The following is a 21770-nucleotide window of genomic DNA, read 5'->3' on the forward strand; positions in this document are numbered from 1 at the left end:
GGGGCGCGGGGCGGGAGGGCCCGGGGCGCGGGGCGGGAGGGCCCGGGGCGCGGGGCGGGAGGGCCCGGGGCGCGGGGCGGGAGGGCCCGGGGCGCGGGGCGGGAGGGCCCGCGGTGCCCGCGCGCGTCCCCGGCCTCGGCCGGCGCGAGCACTAGGCGCGGCGCTCGGGAGGCGCACGGGAGGCGCGCGCGCGGCCGCGGCCGCGGCGGCGCGCACGTCGGCGGCGGCGCGCACGTCGGCGGGCGGGGCGGGCGGCGCGGGGCACCGGCCGGCGGAGGCGCGGGCGGAGGCGGCCGGACCGGGCCCGGGCGGGAGGCGCGGGCGGCCGGCGCCGGGCAGCAGCGGCGGCCACCATGTCGGCGGGCGGCCGCGACGAGGAGCGGCGGAAGCTGGCCGACATCATCCACCACTGGAACGCCAACCGGCTGGACCTGTTCGAGATCAGCCAGCCGACCGAGGTGAGCGGCCGCCGGGCGGGGGCGCGCCCCGGCCCCGGCCCCGGCCCCCGCGCGCCCCCGGCCCCCGCGCGCCCCCGGCCCCGCGCGCCCCCGGCCCCGCGCGCCCCCGACCCCGCGCGCCCCCGACCCCGGCCCCCTGGTCCCCAGCGCCGCGGCCCCCTCCCGGCCCACCTGGCCTCTCACCTGAGCCTCCTCCGGCCGCCCACCTGTGCCCGGGACCCCACCTGACCGCCCCCATGTGCCCCGAGACCCCACCTGGCCACACCCGGCCGCCCACCTGTGCCCAGGGCCCGCCTCGCCGCCCACCGGTGTCCCGAGACCCCGCCCGGCCGCCCACCGGTGCCCCTGGTAGCCCTGTGGCCGCCCACCTGTGCCCGGGCCGCCCTGGCCGCCCCCATGTGCCCTGGGACCCCACCCGGCCGCCCACCTGTGCCCTGGGACCCCACCTGGCCGGCCCAGCCTCCCACCGGTGTCCCAGGTGGCCGCCCCCGGGGCCCCACCTGGCCGGCCCAGCCTCACACCGGTGTCCCGAGACCCCACCCGGCCGCCCACCGGTGCCCCAGGTAGCCCCCGGGCGCCCACCTGTGCCCGGGCCCCCCCTGGCCGCCCCACGTGCCCCGGCCTCCCGCCGCCCCCGCGCAGGCCAGAGGGGGCGCGGAGCGGGCATTCGGTCCTGGCCGCAGCCAGCCCTTTTTCTGATGGCGTCTTCCGAATGTCGGGGACGGAGCGCGGTCACTCGGAGACCACGTGACCGGCGCGGCCTGCCCGGGTCTGCACTGGGGTGCCCACTGCGGGAGCGGCCCGCGTCCGAGGCCGGGCAGCACCCGGGCCTGCTGCGGCGCCAGCTGTTCATAATAGAGCTGCGAGGTGTGCGTGGTTTTGCAAGAAGTGTCTGAGGCCCCTTCCATCGGGGCGGGAGATGCCTGGGAGACCCCGGCCCCTCCCCGCCAGTGCTCGCTCAGGTCTCCATGCACCATCCCACTCTTATCCAGGATTGGTGCCCGTTCAGGAAATTATTTTAATGGCATCTGTGTTTGGTTTGTGATAATAAGTGATTTAAAGTTAACAGTACCTGCTAAAATACCAGCTCTTGGACACCCAAACGCATTTGGTGATTTGAGCATTCTAATGAAGTGTAATGCCCTTTATCACTGAGCCTGTGAGTATGATGTGACTTACTTTTGACGCCTTGGTTTTGCTGGAATGGGAAGGCTTCTCATTCCCTCTGTCTGCAGCTTACCTGTGACTGCACTTTACACCCTTGGGCTTACTCCTTACTCAGTGGTGATATCCGTTGTTAGGTCCAGGCTGTCAGTTTGAACACTGATAAGTTATTCCTGTTTCACAACCCATCTTCTGGAATGATCTTATGAGTTAGATTCTGGTACACAGATAGGCTGCGTAGTTAAGCGTTCATTCATACACTTACTAGGATGTCTTGAAAGGCGCTATGTAAATAGTTTCAAGAGTTATGTTGTCCTTCAGAATAGTTCATTTTTATTTCAGGATAAAATTTAGATGTAAAATATTATATTGGTACACAGTCATTTTTTGAATGAATCTATTTTAATATTGATGTTTTGAGAGATATTTCGAGTCTAGCAGAGAACACTAGCCCTTTTCAGGTTAGTATTAGGGAATTCAACTTATTTGGTCTTTTAAGTTGAATTGGCATTTTTGAAAAATTTCAAATCAGAGACATCATCGATTTGATGAATTCTGCCTCAGATCATTCAGTTGATACTCATTCTCTGTTTTCCTAGAGATATGAATAGTTATTTAAGTAAAACTGTCCTGTCATTTGGAAATCTACTTTTTTCAATTATTCTGTAGGTGATTATTCTGTTGATATGTGTATGGAGCAAAAATGGAAGGACTTGGTTATATGTTTCATACCAGGTTTTCCTCCCCACTCATTTCTGAGCATTTCTGTTTTTAGAAGTGATTCTTTAGAATTGTACTTGAAAGCTTCACACGATGAATTGTTTAAAAATGTCTGTATGTTATTTGTTTCATCATTATGTAGTGGCTAGCTCACACCTTCCATTTTGTTCTATGGACCGTTGTATGCTGTTAAGTTTATTGTGTCTTAGAAATTAAGCTTTCCTTTAACATTCTGTACCTTTTATTAAGATATAGGTAAACTTAATAATTCTCTAAGCCAGTATTTCAAGGACAGTAGTATCAATCTGCTTTATCCAAACATATTATGAATTTTTTTTTTTGTGGTAGTGGGGATGGAACCCAGAAGCATTCTACTTCCAAGCTATACCCCCAGCCCTATTTTTTAGTCTTTATGTTGAAACAGGGTCTCACTGAGTTGCAAAGGGCCTCACTAAATAGTAGCGGAGGCTGTCTGCGAACCGGATCCTCCTGTTTCAGCCTCCCAAATGCTGGGATTCCAAGCATGTGCCACCACGCCTGGCTATGTAATTTTTTTTTTTTTTTTTTTTTTTACCATCTAATGATCATTGTTACTCAATATGGCCATTACAAATCAGATTTCTTAGTTTTCTGCAAGACACAGATGACAGACGAGCCTTTACTAAACGTTTAATAAATGTTGGACAGACTCACTGCAGAGGTTGACTTGTAGAAATTATTTACATGGGTTTTTAAAAAATGTTTTCTGTTTTGTTTTTCTTGGTAGAGGGATATAAGTGCAGTAACCATCTGGATTGGTGATTTCAGGCAGCTTGGATAACCACTGATAATTCTATGGTTTTCATGTTTAGGAAGATAATAAACTTGGTCCTTCAGATTGTGTTTACTTCTTTTGGTACTGGAGATTGAATCCAAGGCCATTCTACCTCTGAACTACACCGCCAGCCCTTTTTATGCTTTGTATTGAAAGAGGGCTCACTAAATTAGTGAGGGTCTTGGGTCTTACTGCATTGCTGAGGCTAGCCTCCAACCTGCGCTCCTCCTCCCCAGTACTGGGATTATAGGCAGGTGCCGGTGTATACAGTTTCCATTTGTTTTTTAAGGAAATTAAAATGTTTTAAAGTCATGCCACTCTTTTCTTCATGTTCACATTTGTGTAGAAGGAGGGCTTCCAAAGAATAAGCAAGTTGTTGAGTGTTCTTGAACCTCCCCTTCACTTGAATCCTAGATTCTTTCAGTTTGTAAAATAAGCATTCCTAATGTGAACTGAGCGTGAGCACTTAGTCACCAGGAGATTGATATTATCTAAACGAATGCCTTGCGTCCTGTACAGACTCTTTAGTCCTCTCCTCATTTTTTTTGTTTGTTTTTTGGTGGTACTGGGGTTCCTGGAAACCCGTCTACCTCCGGGCTACACTCCCAGACCTATTTTTATATTTTTTTATTTGGAAACAGGGTCTCTTAAGCCAGCGCGGCTGACTTCGAACCTGCGCGCTCCTCCTGTCTCCGCCTCCCAAGCGCGGGGATGACAGCGTGCCCACCACGCCCGGCTCCTTTCCTCACTTTTAATGTTAAGGCTTTGGATCTCTTGGGTCCTCATGATTTATGATGGCAAAGTGCTTGTTAGCCAGTGACTCCTCAGATGGAAAAAAAACCCTCAGAATTTGTGGGTACCAACATATGCTTTATTGCAATTGAATGTTTTATTTTTAACATCTTGATTAGTTTTGAGAAGTAATGTGATGATCCACGTTTACCCAGAGATGTGGCTAAAGGTTTGTTAGCAGAGGTGGAATGGGAAGTCTTCAGGTGGAGAGGTAATGATTGCATAACTTATTAAAGCTAATTCTGTAGTCCAGTCTGGCGTTTAGGTGGTCACTCTGTTATCACACCGTCTAACCACATTGGAAGCTGTCTTGAAAACACAGCTGTACTTTTAAGCACTGACCCTGCTGAAGACCTTTTTTCTGGTAGCTGAAGTCTGATGGGCCGTGGGGTTGCCATCAACCTGTGTTTACTGTTCAGAAGCATCTCTGCTTGGCTGCTTGCTTCTCTTTACTCTTGGAGAAGTTGAGCCTCAGTCGTGGTCATAGCCTTTTAGATCTTTATTTCCTGTAATAACTGGGAAGTTTTATGTCGTGAGGGTGTGTGCTTGAGGGTCTAAGGTACAGCCCTTGTCTAACATTATTTAGATGCCTTTAAGTTGAAACTGCGTATGGACCTGTTTCAGTTGCTATTCGTCTTGCCAGTGAAAAATAATTTTATGTTATTTGCTGACCTAATGGGGGGTAAGTATTATAGCTAAAGACTTTCCTACAGTTTGGTTGCGATTAAATTTTGGTTTATTGACGGTAGTACAGTATCAGTGTACGCAGTGTTTTGTGTTGAAAAGTATGGGCATGATACCGGGTACCAATGGGGGGGAAGCTTAAGAAGGTTGGTGACTGTGTCACTGAGGATCTGACAGAGCAACTGTAGTGCAGATAGCATTCTTACAAGGTGTGAGTGTTATTGTGGTAACAGGTTGATTTGTTTATAAACACTTTACAGATTTGAACTTTGTTAAAATGTTGGAGAAATGCTAATAAGTAGCAGTTATTTCCATATAAACGTCTCTCTTTAAATAAAGTGCAATAGAAGTAGGCCTTGTGGAATAGAACTGACTCTTTAATTGAAAGTTATTTTCACATTGGCCGAGCGTTGCGATCTGTTAGTTTCCTGGCTGATCCCAGGCACCTTGTGCTCACGCGCCTTTCGGATGTGGGGAGGGATGGAAGGTGTTTGCCCCGCACTGGTGAGCTTGACGCTGAGCCGGGTGCCGCGCCCCAGGGTCCTGTCCTCGGTTCTGGTGTGCCCCTGTTGGCCAGCACCAGCATGCAGGGTAGGTGAGTGCTGCCGATTGAGGCCGGGACTCACGCATGCTGGGCCAGCGCTAGCTGCACTGCATCCCTAGCCCTTTACATTTTGAGACGGGTTAAGTTGCCCAGGTTGACCTCCAGTTTGGCATTCTCCTGCCTCAGCCTCCTGAGTCCTAGGAGTATAGTTGTGGGCCAGTGTACCTTTCTTTTCATGAGCATAAGGTCTCTCATAACATTTCCTAGTATGGGTTCAGTACCCCAGTCTGAAAATGCAGAGTCCAAAATGCTCTAAAATTCGAAACATTTTCAAGGCCAACATGATGCTACAAGTGGAAAATCCCACCTGACTTCATGACAAGTGGCAGCAAAGTCCAGGCACAATCAGGTGACACACGCTGGCCGGTAGTCTGTGTAGAGGTGTGCGTGCACAGTTGAACCTCATGCTTTCACTCAGGTCCTGCCCAGGAGGTCTCGTTCCATATGTGCAGATAAAGCACAATCTGGAAAAGCCCAAATCCCAACACTCTGACCCTAGGGAGTCTGGAGTCACACAGGTAACCCTGGCTGAGAGATGGCAGAGAATGCTTTTGCCCATCTCAGGTTGGCTGGCTTAGCTTTTCTTCTAGCAAGAATGAAAACATAATGTTTCACTTATCTTGGCATATATAATTGATCAAAGCCGCATTATAATTTAGAGAGTGACTATACTTACGGGGAAGAGGCAGCTCATACAGAAAGCGGGAGAATGTATTCTGAATGTGAGTTGACTGAGAAGTCGCAGAGCATGGACTCTGTACACGCACATTTACAGAAGTGTGTGAGGAGTTGAATTGTTGAGAGGAACTGAAATTGAAGTTTACTATGCCTGGAAAATAGCCACAATTTCTGTACTTTTACTGGTGAACATGTAATATCAAAGATAATTGTATGACCTACAGAAAATAACTGTGAACCTTCGTTGTGTTTAATGAGTGTTATGTTTTTAGTTTGTGCCTCGCATGCCTTGTGTATAAGCGTCACTGACCATTTGGAACACTGACTGAGGCGGGCGATGTGCACTGTGTACCAGGGCAAAAGGTGTAAACTGGGATTATCCCCATCAGCCCGAGGCGCCAGCAGGATGGACGTGGTGGAGCTGTTTTTTTGTTTCTGCACTTTTGAGCTTCTGAAAGTTTGCTCCTGCCTGATTGACCTAGGCAGAAAGGACCAGACCATTTTCACAGAATTTTCAAACATTTCCTTTGTGATTTTAAAACGGACTTCCTTTTTGGTAAGGTGGAATGAGACAGGAAGGGCCTATTCCAGTTGAGACCAGCTCTGCCTGTTCTTCCTTGAAGCAGCGTTCAGGCCACTTCCACACTGAGCTGAGCCTGGCCTCCTGAGAGCGGCTGATCTTCAGGACAACCTGTCACAGGGCGCCCTTGAGCTGTCAGGGACGTCTCATTGTCAGGAGGGCGCCACTTGCGCTGTTTCATTCCAGCGGTGGCCAGCGGTCCCCTGTTGCGGGGTTTCGGGTGTTGAGGGGAGTGGGCCTGACCTCGCGTCCTCTTGGCTGGCCCTGCCCGCCCTGCAGCGCTCTCCCTTGGCAGAGCAGAGTGGAGGGAGCTCTGTGAGGCAGCGCTGTTTCCTGCTGTTCTTGCCTGTCAGTGTTTGTCCTTCTGGCTTTGACTCTCATTCTGTGTGTTCAGTAGAGAAAATGAAAGAGGAATAACATGTGATTACTGTTGGACACCATCACATATGCAAAATCTTTTTAAATCTCATGACTTCTTTTACTGAGCCTAGTATAAAATTCATAGATTGGGACTTTTAAATATGGTTTTTAGTGGATATTTATATCTTCTGAATAAATTTTGAGTGCTCCCGACTCCTAGGACAATGCTTGTAAAATCTAGCATGATAGTACCTAAGTTGTGAAGAACATTTTTTTTTTTTTTTTTTGCAATACTGGGGATGGAAGCCAGGGGCATTCTACCTCTGAGTTACACCCCTAGCCTTATTTTTCATTCTTTATTTTTAAAACAGGGTCTCACTGAGTTGCAAAGGGCCTCACTGAGTAGCTGAGGCTGCCCGTGAACTGCGATCCTCCTGGCTCAGCCTCCCAAATGCGGGGATTACAAGCGTGCACCACCACTGGCGTGCTGTTATACCAGCTTTTGTTTTTTTCTGGTATTGGATGTTGAACCCAGAAGCATTCTACCTCCAAGCTATACCCCTACTTCTTTAAATTGTTTTAAATTTTATTTTGAAATGAGGTCTTGCTGAGGTTTTGCTAAATTGTGGAGGCTGGCCTCAAAACTGGTCCTCCTGTCTCAATCTCCCAAGTACTGGGATTACAGGTGTGCACCACCATGCCTCGATTACACCAGCTTTTAAATGAGTTTCTAGGTTATATTTTACGTGAATTATTTTGTTTGCAAAGACTGTTTAAGAGTTCTTGGTAGTAATCATAGTAAGAATGCCGTAGGCCGCCGTTTCTGGTCTGGCTCGGCTCTTTGGAAAGACCCTTTTCAAGACTGTGTGTTCCTCCAAGCCCAAGCCGTTCGTCTGTGTTGCACTGTGACAGGATGCTTTACTTGGGCATGGTCTTGCTCTACCGCGTACCCGTCATTTGAAAACCATGGATTCACTGGCTGCAGGGCTTTAGATGTCGGCAGGCTTTCTTCCAACATCAGTGATAACACTAATATCACCACTGATCATCAGGAAAATCTTACAGTATAGGGAAATGCTTTGCTCAACAGTGTGGGATACAAGTTTTCGAAAAACTTTATTTTCATTTAAAAGCTCAGATTTTATGACTGGTGGCATTGTCATAGGCAGCACTTGAAGGAAAAAGCTGGCCTTACTCAGTTTCAAGAAGTCTGAGTATCCGGCTCTCAAGTTCATGGTTTGTTATTCTATGGAGAACAGTGATGTTGGGGAAGAAAATGGTAGGCGGGCACATGAGTCCTTTTCTGGAAGCACCCTCACACTTGGGTGTGCAGCAGAGGTGGGCTCTGCAACAAATGTGCTCAGATCAAGGTCCTGTGAATCAGTCTTTCTCTGTGTCATCAAAGACATTCCCCAGTGAAAGTATCCTTTAGGAGAGTCTGGAGCAGCGCGTAGCAGTGAGGAACACGTTTCCCACCCTGTGTGGTTTTTTTTCTTGTGTGTGTGTGGGTCTGGGGATGGCACCCAGGGGCATTCCACCTCCAAGCTTATCCCTAGCCCATCTTTTTTCATTCTTTACTTTGAAACAGGGTCTCACTGACTTGCGAAGAGCCTCCCTGAGTAGCTGAGGCTGTCCGCAAACCAATCCTCCTGTCTCAGCCTCCCGACTGCTGGGGTTACAAGCGTGGGCCACCACACCCAGTTGCGTGCCTAGCTTTGCACATTGCTTTTGACTGTCATGGTGAATACACATTGAAAAAGCTAATACTGTGGGTATTGTTAGGAAAATAGTGTTCTCCTTACAGATGACCTGAAAGGAGACCCCATGGGCTTGGGGTTATAGTTTGTCAGCTGCTCTCCTAGGATATATACTGATTGGTTTAAAGATTTTGGTTTGGGCAGATTTTTAAAAAATATAATGTTCTTTTTTTTTTTTTTTTTTGTAGTACTGGGGATGGGACCCAGTGGCATTCTATCTCTGAGCTACACCCCCAGTCCTGTTTTTTATTCTTTATTTTGAAACAAGTCTCACTGAGTTGCAGAGGGCCTCACTAAGTAGCTGAGGCTGTCCGCGAACCGCGATCCTCAGGTCTCAGCCTCCCAAGTACAAGGATTACAAACTGCACCACCACACTTGGCTCCAAAAAGATAATATTCTAATATAATATCCTGTAATATTACATCTTTATAGTATTTTGGGGTAGGACTATAACAAGTTGATATATAACTTAATTTTTTTTTGTGTGTGGTACTGGGGTTCTGGGAAACCCTTCTACCTCCGGGTTATACTCCCAGAGCCATTTTTAAAATATATTTTTAAAATTTGGAAATAGGGTCTCTTAAGCCAGCAAGGCTGGCTTTGAACCTGCACAATCCTCTTGCCTCCGCCTCTCTAGTGCGGAGATTACAAGCATGTGCCACCACACCCGGCATTATAATTTAATTTTCAAAGCGTGAATGCAGGGCTTATGAAAAATAAATTTAACATTTATTTTATGCATTATCTATTTGTTTATTTTATACTTGTAAATATTTTAGTGCTAAAATGCACATATATATATATATACATATATATATATATATATATATATATATATATATATATATATATTTTGTGGTACTGAGGGTGGAACCCAGGGGCTTTTCTACCTCCAAGCTATACTCCCAGACCTATTATTATTATTTTTTTTTGGTGGCACTGGGGTTCCTGGAAGCCCTTCTACCTCTGGGCTACACTCCCAGACCTATTTTATATTTTTATTTGGAAACAGGGTTTCTTAAGCCAGTGCGGCTGGCTTCGAACCTGCGCGATTCTCCTGTCTCCGCCTCCCAAGCGCGGGAATTACAAGTGTGCGCCACCACGCCCTGCTTCCCAGACCTATTTTATACTTTGGAAACAGGGTCTCACTGAGTTGCTAAGAGCCTCACTAAGTATCTGAGGCTGGCTTCTAAACCGTGTGCTCCTCCTGTCTCAGCTTCTCAAGTGCTGGGATTGCAAGCGTGCGCCACCACGCCTGGCTGCATTTATGTTTTGTTTTTAAGAATGCTGGCTGCACACTACCTAAAGTGATGACTATTCAGTTTCATTACTCTTCAGTGTCTCAGTGTGTGTCCTCGGCCACTACCAGCCATAGTTTTCTAATGCTACTCATAGATCTGTTCCAGAGCGCAGTGGTGGCTGATCTACTCCGTCTAAGTACAGTGGTAACTTACCTTGTTTAATGTGGGAGTATGTTCTGGCACCCCCAAATAGACTCGGAATGATGCCAGTCCTTGGCTACGTAAGGACTTTTGTTCCTTTTGTTTTTAGTTATTTATTTGCCCATCTTATGTCTTAAGAGATAGACAAGCCCAGGAGATATTTTTATTCTAAACCCATTATGCGCATTTGGAATTTTAACTTCAAAATAATATGTGGGCTAATATTTAAGGTCAGCAGTGTCTAGGATAATTCATCCTAGGATAATTCATTTCTACTCAGTGGCAACTTGTTTTGTAACAAATTAAGTTGTTAACTCATGGCTGGGTGAAAGTTTGAATATTCAATTGAGCATTTTATTTATTATAATAGATAACGTTACTAAATATTTTGATGCTACGCTGTTTTTAAGTATTTAGTGAAACGTGTATTGGTAGAAAGATTTTGTGTTTTTGTAGTATGCAGATTGAACCTAGGGACACTCCACCTCCAAGCTACACTCTCATACCTGTTTTTATTCTTTGTTTTGAAAAAGGGCCTCACTAAGTAGCCGACGCTGGCCACGAACCTGCAGTCCTCTTGTGTCAGCCTCCCAAGTACTGGGTTTACAAATGTGTGCCACCACGCCCCGGATGACGTATTGTCTTACTTTATCAGGATAGTAAAACACAGGAAAGGACGCTCAGTGGCTTAGGATATAAGTTTGTAATGATTCCTTTGTAAACGAGCTGAGCTCTTGATTACTCTGGAGGAGTCTGCCAGGAGCACCATGGACAGTGATTCTACTGCACTTCAAGGCCTTGAATGTTTAAAAATGTGTTTTAATGCAAGTTTGTTGAAGGTGACCTTGCTGAGTTCATGTGTTATTTTTCTGCCACACTTGCTGATTTCAATTTAAAAAAAATATTTTTATTACTTTCATGAAGTATTATTTTGGCAGTTATTTGTGGGCAGTGAAATTAAGACTAGTAAACCAGAAAGCACCAAAAATATTTGTTATAGTTGCTTTTTAAAGTATATTCTTTGAAAATGTGCTGGACATTAAAAGAGCAGATTTCCTTCGCTGTAGTGAGATTACGGTCGGTCTGTGGTACTGGGAGTTGATCCTGGGCATCCTCCCTCGGAGCTTTGCCCCTCGCCCTTCGAAGCGGAGGCTCTCGCCAGGTGGCTGAGGGTCTACAGACGAGGCTCCAACTTGCTCTTCTTTCTCAGCCTCCTAAGCACTGGGATTACAGGCGCATTCCATGGTGCCCAGCTTAGATTATGTGTCTTTAAAATTTTGTTTTTTTCTATTTTAAAGTAGCATATTTTAGAATATTTGGAAAATACCGACAGATAATTACAACAAATTATCCAGTGTTCTGCCACCTGAAGGCATTCTTTGTTGTTTTGCAGGATTTCTTTCATGATTTAATATTATTTTGGGAATAAAAAGGTGTGTGTATATTGTATTTGGTGAATTATTTGCATTTTTAGCTAGGACTAAGTCTTATTTCATAACCAGCCACGTATCTATCAGGAGTCCAGTTTTTAAACTGACCTGGGTTATTCTGATGATGATTATAAAAGCATCCATCAGTGACTGCGTGTCGCACAGCTGGCGTTGGTGCAGCTGCTTTGCACGCTTTACCTCGCTGAGTTGTAAAAGCAGCCCTGTGAGCTGGGTCCTCTGTCTAGTTCCCGAGAGCACAGGGAGTTTAAGTGGTGTGCTCAAGGTATGCAGCTAGGAAGCCGTGCAGCCATGATCTGAATCTGGATGGACTAACTGTAGCCTTCTGTTAGCACAGAATTTGTGAAATCCCCAAGCTTAAGGCCACTGCAATGAAATCAGTGTTGGGATGTTTTATAGGAAATTGCTTTACAAATAGAAAAGTTTGATTTTTAGGAAGAGCCACAGGCTGCTATAATAGAACATCTTCCTGCCCGTTTAGTTTATATACCTACATGCATACGATGCACATCTCGTACAGATTCATGATTGTATGGTTTTCATCTTGACTGTTTAAAGCCCCTCTCCTCCTTTTGTGGTCCTGGGGATGGACCCCAGGGGCATTCTTCTTCTGAGCTACATACCCAGACCTGTTTTATCTCTTATTTTGAAACAGGGTCTCACCAGTTTGCGGGGGGTCTCACCAAGTGGCTAAGGCTGGCCGTGAACTTGTGATCTGTCTCAGCCTCCCAAATACTGGGATTACGAGTGTGTGCCACCTGCCCGGCTCCTGTATAATCTTAATCTGAGCTAGAACCTCCTGTGGTTTGTAGCTAGGCTGTGCATGGCATGTTTTATTTTCCCACCGCTGGCAGGCCCAGGTGCCACCGGCCTTGTGCAGGGCAGCCAGAATTTGAGTGCCAGAGAGGGGTATGAGGAAATCTTGGTGTCCATGGCTGTGCTTCCAGAAAGGAGGCAAGGCTCACACCCGTTTCTGGCAGGAGTGGCAGGCTTTGTGTGTCGGGGAGTGCTGGCGTCTGTGTCTCAGCCATCCCTCGTCCTGTACCCCCGTGGTGCCCCTCCAGGGTGGTGCCCAGCCTTGCCTGCTTGGTTTAGCATCAACAGCAAACAAAACCTGCGTGTTCTGTCTCCTTTGGAGCCTGTGATTCTGCTCTAGTGCAGGCTCAGCTACTTTAATTTCATGACATTTTATTTATATATTAAGTAGCAGTTTTTCCTGGGTAGCATTGAATTTTAGCACACTCTTTTAGAGATAATTCATTGGTTATTAGTACGTTTCTTAATTTATTGAGCAAATATGTGCCATTTCTAGATGAGAAGGGTAAAGTTCAGACACAGGAGCAGGTTGAGGAGCGGCCCCCTGAACCTTCTTAGATCCCACAGATGCACGTTTCTGGTGATGAACCTTTGATTTTTCTTTGTGTAAGAAACAGTAAAGCTTGGTGAGTAGCTCTGGAGGAAGCTTCCAGGTGGGAAGTGCAGTACAGCCCTCCCCCTTCTCTGCAGGGGATCCATTCCAGGGTATCCCTACAAATCAAAATGGTTTCTGAGGCCATTATCCAGTGTTCTGAGGACCCCCTGAGACTGAGAGTGGTAGGACCCACACATGTGCTGTCTATTCCGATGCACAAACACATTCCTTTGGTAAAGGTTAACTCACAAATCAGGCAGAGATCAACAGCTACAGCAATAAAACGAACACAGTTTTTAGTGCAGTGCACTGTATAGAAACCTGTGCATTGAGGCCTGAAACTAAGCTCAGCTTACTTGAAGGAAAGCGCCGCAGCATCCTGACAGCCCACCAGCCGAGCCGACTGCACACCCTGTGTGCACACCGCTGGTGACTCCCTGGTGTACCTTGGTCATGGACGCTCTGCAGGTGGGTTGGTGGAGAGTCTGCCCTGGTTGGGGCTTTCTCCTCTCCTGCGCCATCTCTCCTCCTTCAGATACTTACTTTTACTTCACCGTGTCCTCACATTAGCGCCGTCAGCACAGAATCTGGTCTAAGTGTTTTTTGGACCAAGTAATCTAGATGATGGTTTGCTTGTGTCAAAATTCAGTATTGAGATTATGTGTGTGTGTGTGTGTGTGTGTGTGTGTGTGTGTGTGTGTGTACATTTGAGTTTTCAGCTAGCCATCAGTTGAGAGTATTTCTTAGGAAATGCTGCCTGGATTGTGTTTACCCGTATCCAGTGAGGTCACCTGCCACTGTCTACTGATAATGGCCTCAGAAGCACAAGGAAGTTGAGACCATGTTTGGCTTTGGTGGCCAGCTGGAGGAGAGGAATTGAGGGTGTGTAGTGGCATCAGAGAGGAAGGAAGGAGAGCTGACTTCTGGGGAGCCAGGAGGAGCCTGTGCATGTGGGCAGCTCCTCGGAGTTGAGTTTTGCTGCAGAGCCCCAGCACTCTGGCTCAGATTAACAGAGAGAATACAAGTCCTCCTCATCGTACACGTGGATGGGCTCTTGGCTTCCAGTCCCTTCTGCACCCGATGTATACAATTCGTTTTCTTAGGCCTCCCCCGGCCCCAGGCTCCACTGCCAAAAGGTCTTTGAGTAGGTCCTTGTCTGTGGGGAAATGTCCACCAGGGAAGGGCATGGCAGCCTTACTCACGCTGTTAGACACACAGGTGTAAGAGCCATTTTTCCCTGAGGGTAAGGATGGGGCTCAGCGCCCAGGTACCCTGACGTGCACCTGTGGGGGTTGCACCCGCTTGCGCTCTTGTACGTTCCCGAGACGTCGGGGTGTGCCCGGAGCACGTGACAGCTAACTGAAGTAATGAATGCTCTTATGCAAGCACAGAGGGTAAATTTGAAGCAAAGGCTTTAGAAATCTGTTAAGTTTGTTAGATTTCTTTAGGAGCTTGAGCAACTCACTGCACAGCAAACTTACTAAATACATGTGGCTTGCTGCAGATTAGTGATTGGTGGGACATCAGACACGCAGATTTGTGGTAGGATTCTGCTGCCACTTTGCAGCCAAATCTGTTAAAATTGACCAACTTGAGAAAAACCTTGTGGTAGCAGCTACTGAATATTGCCAACCTTATGAGGGGGTAGTAACTGGCCTATTTTTCTGAAAAGGAAGCTAAAGACAAATTTTATGACAGGTGATAGGTAGAGCCGTATTTACTAAGATTTATGTGGATTAAAATTCATAATTTTTAAATGGAGTCTATAAATTTGAAAGTTTCCTTTTTCTCTTTCAGTTCTAGCTGTCCAGAAATAGCTACTTTTAAGAGATTTTAGAAATTATCTTTTCCAGTTTGTTCTGTATACTTACAAATGTGAATGTGTGTATTTGAATTTTATATTTAATTGAGATTGGGATATATTTCTGAAACATGCTATATATTAAAGAAATTATTCCACATATAATAAAAAGTATAGGTGTAATTTTCTCTTACTTTTTAATAACTGCCGGATAGTTGATGTGTTAACCATTTTCTTAACTATTTAGGAACATTTGAAACCTCTTCGGAATGTAGTTTCAGTAATTCTGTGATGAATCTCACCGCACATGTACCTTCATGTTGTGTACTTCTGTAAAAAAAGAGCCCTGGAAGTGGGATTTGGGACAGCTGTGAACATTTTGGTTGGCTCCCAAGCTCTTAGGCTGCTCATGTGACGTGCCCTGCTGCGCTGGACTCTCCCACAGTGGGCTTGGGAGTCTGGCTTTGTGGCCCGCACCCTGGCGTGTCTTTGGTGCGGAGGGACGCGCCTCACGTGGCTGGGCACCTTTCCAGAAGTGCCCTTGCCTCTGGAGGGCTTTCTGTGGGGCTCTCTGGTTTCTTCTCTGTATATTGTTTTATTAGCAATTTGTGAAAGTGCTTTTTAAAAATAAAACATTGATGTCTTACTTGATATTTACAAACTGTTTTCCCCCTAGTTGGGCATTTCGGTTTTCTGATTTTAAGGTATGGTTGCCATTAAGTGAATTTTTATCAGTTCATTTTCCCCTGTATTTTGGGTATTTGAAATGGACTAAAACATCGGAGGGAGCACATATTTTGTAAAACCTTCAATGTCTTACCTGGAGTTACATCTGACAGCGTTTTCTTTTGCGTTTGCTAAGTGCTATGTCTCCCCGAGCTCAGCAGTCTTCTTTCTTTTTCCTTAGATCAGGCTCAGCCCTGTTAAACTCCACCGCTGAACCGCTTATCAGAGGAGCCGTGAGTGTAGACACGCCTGCTCCTCAGAGTTCAAATGTTGACTCTTTGGGATTTTTGCTTTAAAAAAAATCTCTGATTTTCAGTATTACAAAAAACATTAATTAACTTTAATGATTCTGTTCAACATTGAGAAGTTTCTCAAACTGAACTACAGTAGTATATGTGCACACACACTACAGTGAATAAATACACACACACTACAGTGAATAAACACACACACACACACACACACACACACACACACACACAACAGTGAATACACTTAAAGTATTCCTCAGAGCCAGAGCATGAACTTCTAAAGGTAAAAATAAACCATGAGCTTTTTTAACAATTAGCTTTATTGATAATCGTAAATATAGCTGTATAGTGCTTAATGACAGGGTCTCATTTTAAGAAGTGTCAAGCCGAGCGTGATGTCATACGTTTGCAATCCTAGTACTTGGGAGGCTGAGACAGGAGGATTGCGGTTCCCAGCCAGCCTCAGCTTCACTTAGGCCCTCGGCAACTTAGTGAGATCCTGTTTCAAAATAAAGAATAAAAAAATAGGGCTGGGGTGTAGTTTGGAGGTAGGATGCCCCTGGGTTCTTCCTCCCCAGTATCACACACATACACACAAAACCCCAAACAAATGCCTTATTAGTTGGCTTCATTCTCCTGTGACTATCATACAGTGTACTTACATAAACCCAGAGGGTGTAGCTGATTACACACCTGTCGTGTGTGTGTGTGTGTGTGTGTGTGTGTGTGTGTGCGCGCGTGCGTACAGCATAGCCTGTTGCTACTAGGGCCATGATGAACAAAAGTAAATCAAGCACAAGAGAAAGTTAGCTAATCACGAGCCGCAGCGAGCAGGAGTGGGGCTGCTGCCAGCGTGTGGGCTTTACAGTAAATTTTATTTTTGTAAATTGAAGGTAGAGTAACAATAAAAGCATAGTATAATGCATATAGAGAGCTCTTTCTTATCATTATCAATATTACGTATTGTGCCTCATTGTATGTGCTCTATTTTATAGAGCGGCAGCTCAGTGGGTTTGTTTACATCAGCACAACACAGAGCACGTGGATAATGCTTTGTGCTGAGACTTTACTACAGCGGGAGGTTACTAAGCAACAGGGGCTGGCAGCGCCGCTGTGATCTTGCGGGACCACCCTGCTAGACGTTGTACCAGGTAAGGTTGTCCTACCACTTAAAACTTCTCCGCCACTTTTTATTTGTTTTATATGTGTGTGTGTGTGTGTGTGTGTGTGTGTGTGTAATATAAAATATACACATATATATCTGTGTCTTTCTATTTACCTATCTATGGATATCCGTTTCTACAAATATCACAGGAAAAATAATAGACCGAAAAAAGACATTTAGCGCTAAAACCCAGCATTTTGTTCCTAGTGTGCCTTACAGACTCCTGTGTGCTTCGGGTGGGAGCAGAATATTGGAAGTGTAGTAAGTGGAATTTCAGGGGAGTTACAAATTATAAAAGTCAAAATTAAAACCGTGAGATGTATACACAAATTATTGTTTAACACAGTCTGCCAAACAATTCTACATTGGTAAGATAGTAATTGTATTATCGTGTTGCCAGTTCGGTTGTTTGATATGAATCTGTCACTTGTAAAAGAAAAGAGTAGTGAAATTTGTGCTTTGCTGTCAGTTTAAATTGTTTAATTTTAAAGATGAAAGTTAAATTTTGTTTATTACTTATTTTTGTGGCACTGAGGATTGAACCCAGGGGCATTCTACCTCCGAGCTACACCCTGTGCACTATTTTTTATTCTTATTTTTGAGACAGGGTCTCCCTAAGTTGCCGATGGCAATACTAAGTTGCTGAGGCTGCCTGCAAGCCTGTGATCCTCCTGTCTCTGCCTCCCAAGTCCTGCGATTTCAAGTGTGCTTCACCACGCCCGGCTGAAAAGTTAAATTCCGAACTCTTGTGCTTGCTTTTGTATCCAGGGCAGGCCAGCCTTTGCCTCCTGCAGGCGGACGCTGTCAGAGCCACTGGTGTTCTGTGCAGCCAGCCGCTCTGGAGCCTCTGTAGGGTCGCCCGTCCTGACTCTGGTCCCCCTGGCCGCCTGCCCCCCTTCCAGGGCTCAGCCGAGAGCTTGGGTTTCATTCGGCTCTCTTCTCCACTCCGCCCCTGGGCGGAGTCTCTCCTTAAGAGTTGCAGGTGTGGCTCCCTGGGACCTCACTCTGAGCTGCTTCCCATCTCAGCAAGGAGACGGGCGTGCGCGTGCTGCCGCCCAGTGCTCACCCTTGCTCTTCCCTTCTGTCATACCTGGTGTCTCATCTGTCACCACGGGCTGCCAGCCCTGCGTGCTTTTATAACTTAACTCTTCTTACTGAGACGGAGGCTGAGCCGCCCGCTTCTTCCCTTCGTCTTGTCCTGTGGTGCCCCTGTGTCGCGGGGCATTTCCCTGGGCGGCCTTTGCCCTGGCAGTCGGCTTCCCGTCTCTCCCCACTCATCCTGCTCTAGCGCCGTGCCTGGCTTGCCGCTCTCAGACGGCCCAGGCGCATCCGCCTGCCTTGGGATGCTCTTCCCTTACAATTAGGCTTTGGGCACGTATCCCCTCATTAGCTCTTTCTTGTGCCTTCCATTCCTCAGCATCCCCGGGACTTTTGTGTCCACCTTGGCCTTGTGTTTCTGTCCTCCTGCTAGACTGTAAGTGTCCTGAGGGCAGAGACTGTTTTGTTCGTTTTCTCGTCTCAGTGCCTAGAGATAGAATATGATGATGCTAATGATAATTGAGCTGGAAATAAAAGTATTCCCCCCCCCTTGTGGTTCTAGGTATTGAACCCTGCGGGGGGGGCATTTTACCCCTGAGATTCATGCTCCGCCTTTTTAATTTATTTTTGAAACAGAGTCTTATTAAATTACCATGCACTGGCCTCCAAACTGAGCCCCTGCCTCAGACTCCCAAGTCCTGGGATCACAGGCATGCCCTGCAGCACCTGGCTAAAAATAACAATGTCTAATGACTATTCTGAGCACTCTTTGGCTACTAAATGGCAGTTACCTTTTAACGTGTGTATTACAGACTGTCATTACCATATTGCTTGATGCTTAAAATATTTAGTGTGTTTTCAGAGTGTCCTCGTGAACTGCGTTTTACCCTCGGCTTTCAAGTTCTGACCTGGCCGTTGGTGCTGGCTTCCCCCCCCCTTGCAGGTGGCTCTCCGTCTCTTTCCTTCCCATTCCTCGAGAGTCAGTACTGGAGAGACCGAGCGTCTGCCCTTCGTCACTGTGCTGGGCGCCCTTGGACCTTGGACGCGTGGTTCTCCCTGGGGCTTGTACTGGGGGCTGCTGTCTTGAGTGCTCCCTTCCTTGGGTCTCTAGTAACGCTCACCGCCTGTTTCTTTAGGGATGTACCGCATGCCTTCCCGTGACCTAGGAATCTCCACCAGTGTGTCATTTCACTTGATTCCCAAATCAGGAAGGGTGCCTTGTGGCTATGGGTGCGTCCCCCCCCCCCCGGGTGAATTAGGTCCGGAAAGGAGAAAGGGAGGGCTCATTTCCCTTTCTGTGTTGGAAAACATTATTTACTGATCTCAGTGAGTACACACGCTTTGCTGTATAGTCATTGACTGATTCACTTTGAATCGCCCATTCTTAGATTTTGTTCATATTTTTTCAGTGAGGTGCTTGTCTTTTTCTAACTGATTTTGTAGGAACTCTTTGTATATTTTGAATACTCATCTTTTGTACATTGGCATTTTGCAGGTATGTTCGTTCATGGTTTTTCTGTGGCTCTTCAGTGTGGTGGGTTTATCGGTCTTGTGTGTTGTTCTTACTTTGTTCCATCTCGTTTGCTGAATGAATTCCATGCTGTTTTAAAGCCTCAAGTTTACGTTTTTGTACTTGGGTAATCTAGCTGGGGTCTCTGATCTGGTAGGGAACCACTGCCCCTGCCCGTGGCAGCTCCTCGCTGAGTGCCACCTTCGGAGAGGAGCCTCGCCCCAGCCCTTCTTTCCTTACGTGGGCTGCTCTCTCTTTTCTGCAGGCCGCTGTGCATTGAGCAGAAGGTCTGTTTTGTGTTACCTGCCCTGCAGTGGAGCGGCTACTGACTGCTGAGGCTTTCATTGCGGGAAGCTGGGGAGTTGTGCTTTTGTTGGACGCTTGCCTGAGCACGAATCCGCGCCCGCTGGGGTTAGCTGTGATCGTGGTCAAGTTGCTTCATCTTACTCCGGCCGGTTTCTTCTGCAAGGCGGGCACAGTGATAATACCTGGCTCACAAGGCTGCTGTGGAAACTGGAGGAGATAATTGGCACCAGGGAGACCCTGGGGATGGGCTCGTCATTTGCATTGTATCAGCGCCGCGCTTGCTCCACTGACGCGTTCCTTTCATTTTTTTTTTTTTTTTTGCTTTTTTTCATTCTAGTAGAACATCATTCCCGTTTATCTCTGGAAGGAAATTCAGAAGCCTATGCCTGCCAGTGTATCATTTGATGCTGTTGTTGGAAGAGGCAGCCTCCAGCAACAAGCTTAGGTTTGGTGTATGGTTTAGGTTGACGCTGCATTCCAGATCTTATAGTGAAAAAATTCTCGTTTGTTGCAACTTCTTACTTTGTATGCAGCTATATTAAAAATGGTAATATATTTAAAAGTGTCCTTAAATGCGATTTTATGAATAGCAAAACTTTGTATACAAAAACACAATCACTGATTTTGAGGGTTTTTTTGTCCAGAAACTCAACCCTTTTATTTCTGTGTCCCTGTCTTTGAATACGTGCCTAATGTGTACGCATTCGTTATCTGAAAGCCTCTTCTAGAATCTGCCTGTTTGGGTTCTACACTAGGTAGACTAGCCTGGAGCCTGCATTTAACTGTGCCGGAGTCTCCAGGGTAGGAGCTGCTCGGCCATTCTAGGGAGGCTCCCCTGGTGCGGAGTGGGGCCTTTTCCTACCCGGTCTCTTTCCTAGCTATGTCAGGAGAACTCCGCCCGGACGCCAGGTGTCTCCTTTGCTCTCGCGTTGCCTCTGGTGGTTCTGTGTTGTTGGCTCAATGGCTGCCGTGAGAATCCCCAGCAGCTTGGCCTCCTTTCCGGTGTCTGGCGCTTGACGCAGCTTATTACCTTTTTGTTTGTCTCATGCCTGGTACCAAGTGACATTCCAGACTGCTGCAGTCATCGGTAATGCAGACAGCGAGACAGGAAGGGCAGGAGGTACTGGCTGGCACCAGATCTGCCTTCGCAGTGAACTGCGAGGTGTCCAGGGAGAGAAGGGCTGCTCCAGTATCCAGGGAGAGAAGGCAAAGGCTGCGCCCAGAACACTTGGAGTTTGTAAAATTCCAGCTAGACAGCAATACTTTGTTTCTTGGTGTTCCCTTCCCTTGTGTCCCAGCCCCCAGGTGCCCCTCTGTATCAGATGTGCATGTGGAAGGAGGAGAGGAATGAAAACTGCCTGAATTTTAAGATGTATTTGCCAGCTTTAAGAGAGATTTGAAGATCGGCTTGAAGGTTTTGTCTTACTCACAATTGGTTGGATGCTGTAATCCAAACCTGTTATACAAAAAGGTTTAGATGGAAGCATCTTGATTGTAGGAAGCGTCTTCGATTAAGTTGCCATGGTTTGAGGATTTACATTGCTTTGATGTGAACGATAAGGTAAATACAAGTAAGTGATAGCCCAAGTGTTTGTGTATATATTTGTATGATTCATCACCCTTGCCGTTCAAATTTTGAAACATTTAATATTTTGTATGCATAAAGGAGAGTAGTAGTGTAGTTATAAAAACAAGTTCTCGCCCGGGCATGGTGGCACACACTTGTAATCCCTGTGCTTGGGAGGCGGAGACAGGAGGATCACACAGGTTCGAAGCCAGCCGTGCTGGCTTAAGAGACCCTGTTTCCAAAAATAAAAAGGTATAAAATAGGTCTGGGAGTGTAGCCCGGAGGTAGAAGGGCATCCAGGAACCCCAGTACCACCAAAAAAAAAAAAAAAAAAAAAAAAGTTCTCTCATTTTCTCTGCTTGAGTTTTGTTTTGGATATTGCAATAGCCAAAGCTGAGCTCAGGAGCATGACTATTTTCTTTGAAATGGAAGACATTTCATAATTTTGTAGATGTGTATTTGGGTAGACTTAGTTAAGCCATTAAAACAATTT

The 21770-nt window shown here is 46.7% G+C and overlaps 1 protein-coding gene across 1 annotated transcript in view; it reads left to right on the top strand.

The window, feature by feature from the left end:
- Positions 1–353: 353 nt before the first annotated feature.
- AFDN (afadin, adherens junction formation factor) overlaps positions 354–21770 on the top strand; it is a gene marked incomplete at both ends in the record, with an annotated part of 117438 nt that continues 96021 nt past the window's right edge. Inside the window, one exon of the mRNA XM_080700040.1 lies at positions 354–458. Coding sequence (XP_080556166.1) covers positions 354–458 — 105 coding nt within the window. The remainder of the gene's footprint in view (positions 459–21770) is intronic.

This window comes from Muscardinus avellanarius (assembly GCF_963383645.1).
Source record: "Muscardinus avellanarius genome assembly, chromosome: 8".
Classification (NCBI taxonomy): domain Eukaryota; kingdom Metazoa; phylum Chordata; class Mammalia; order Rodentia; family Gliridae; genus Muscardinus; species Muscardinus avellanarius.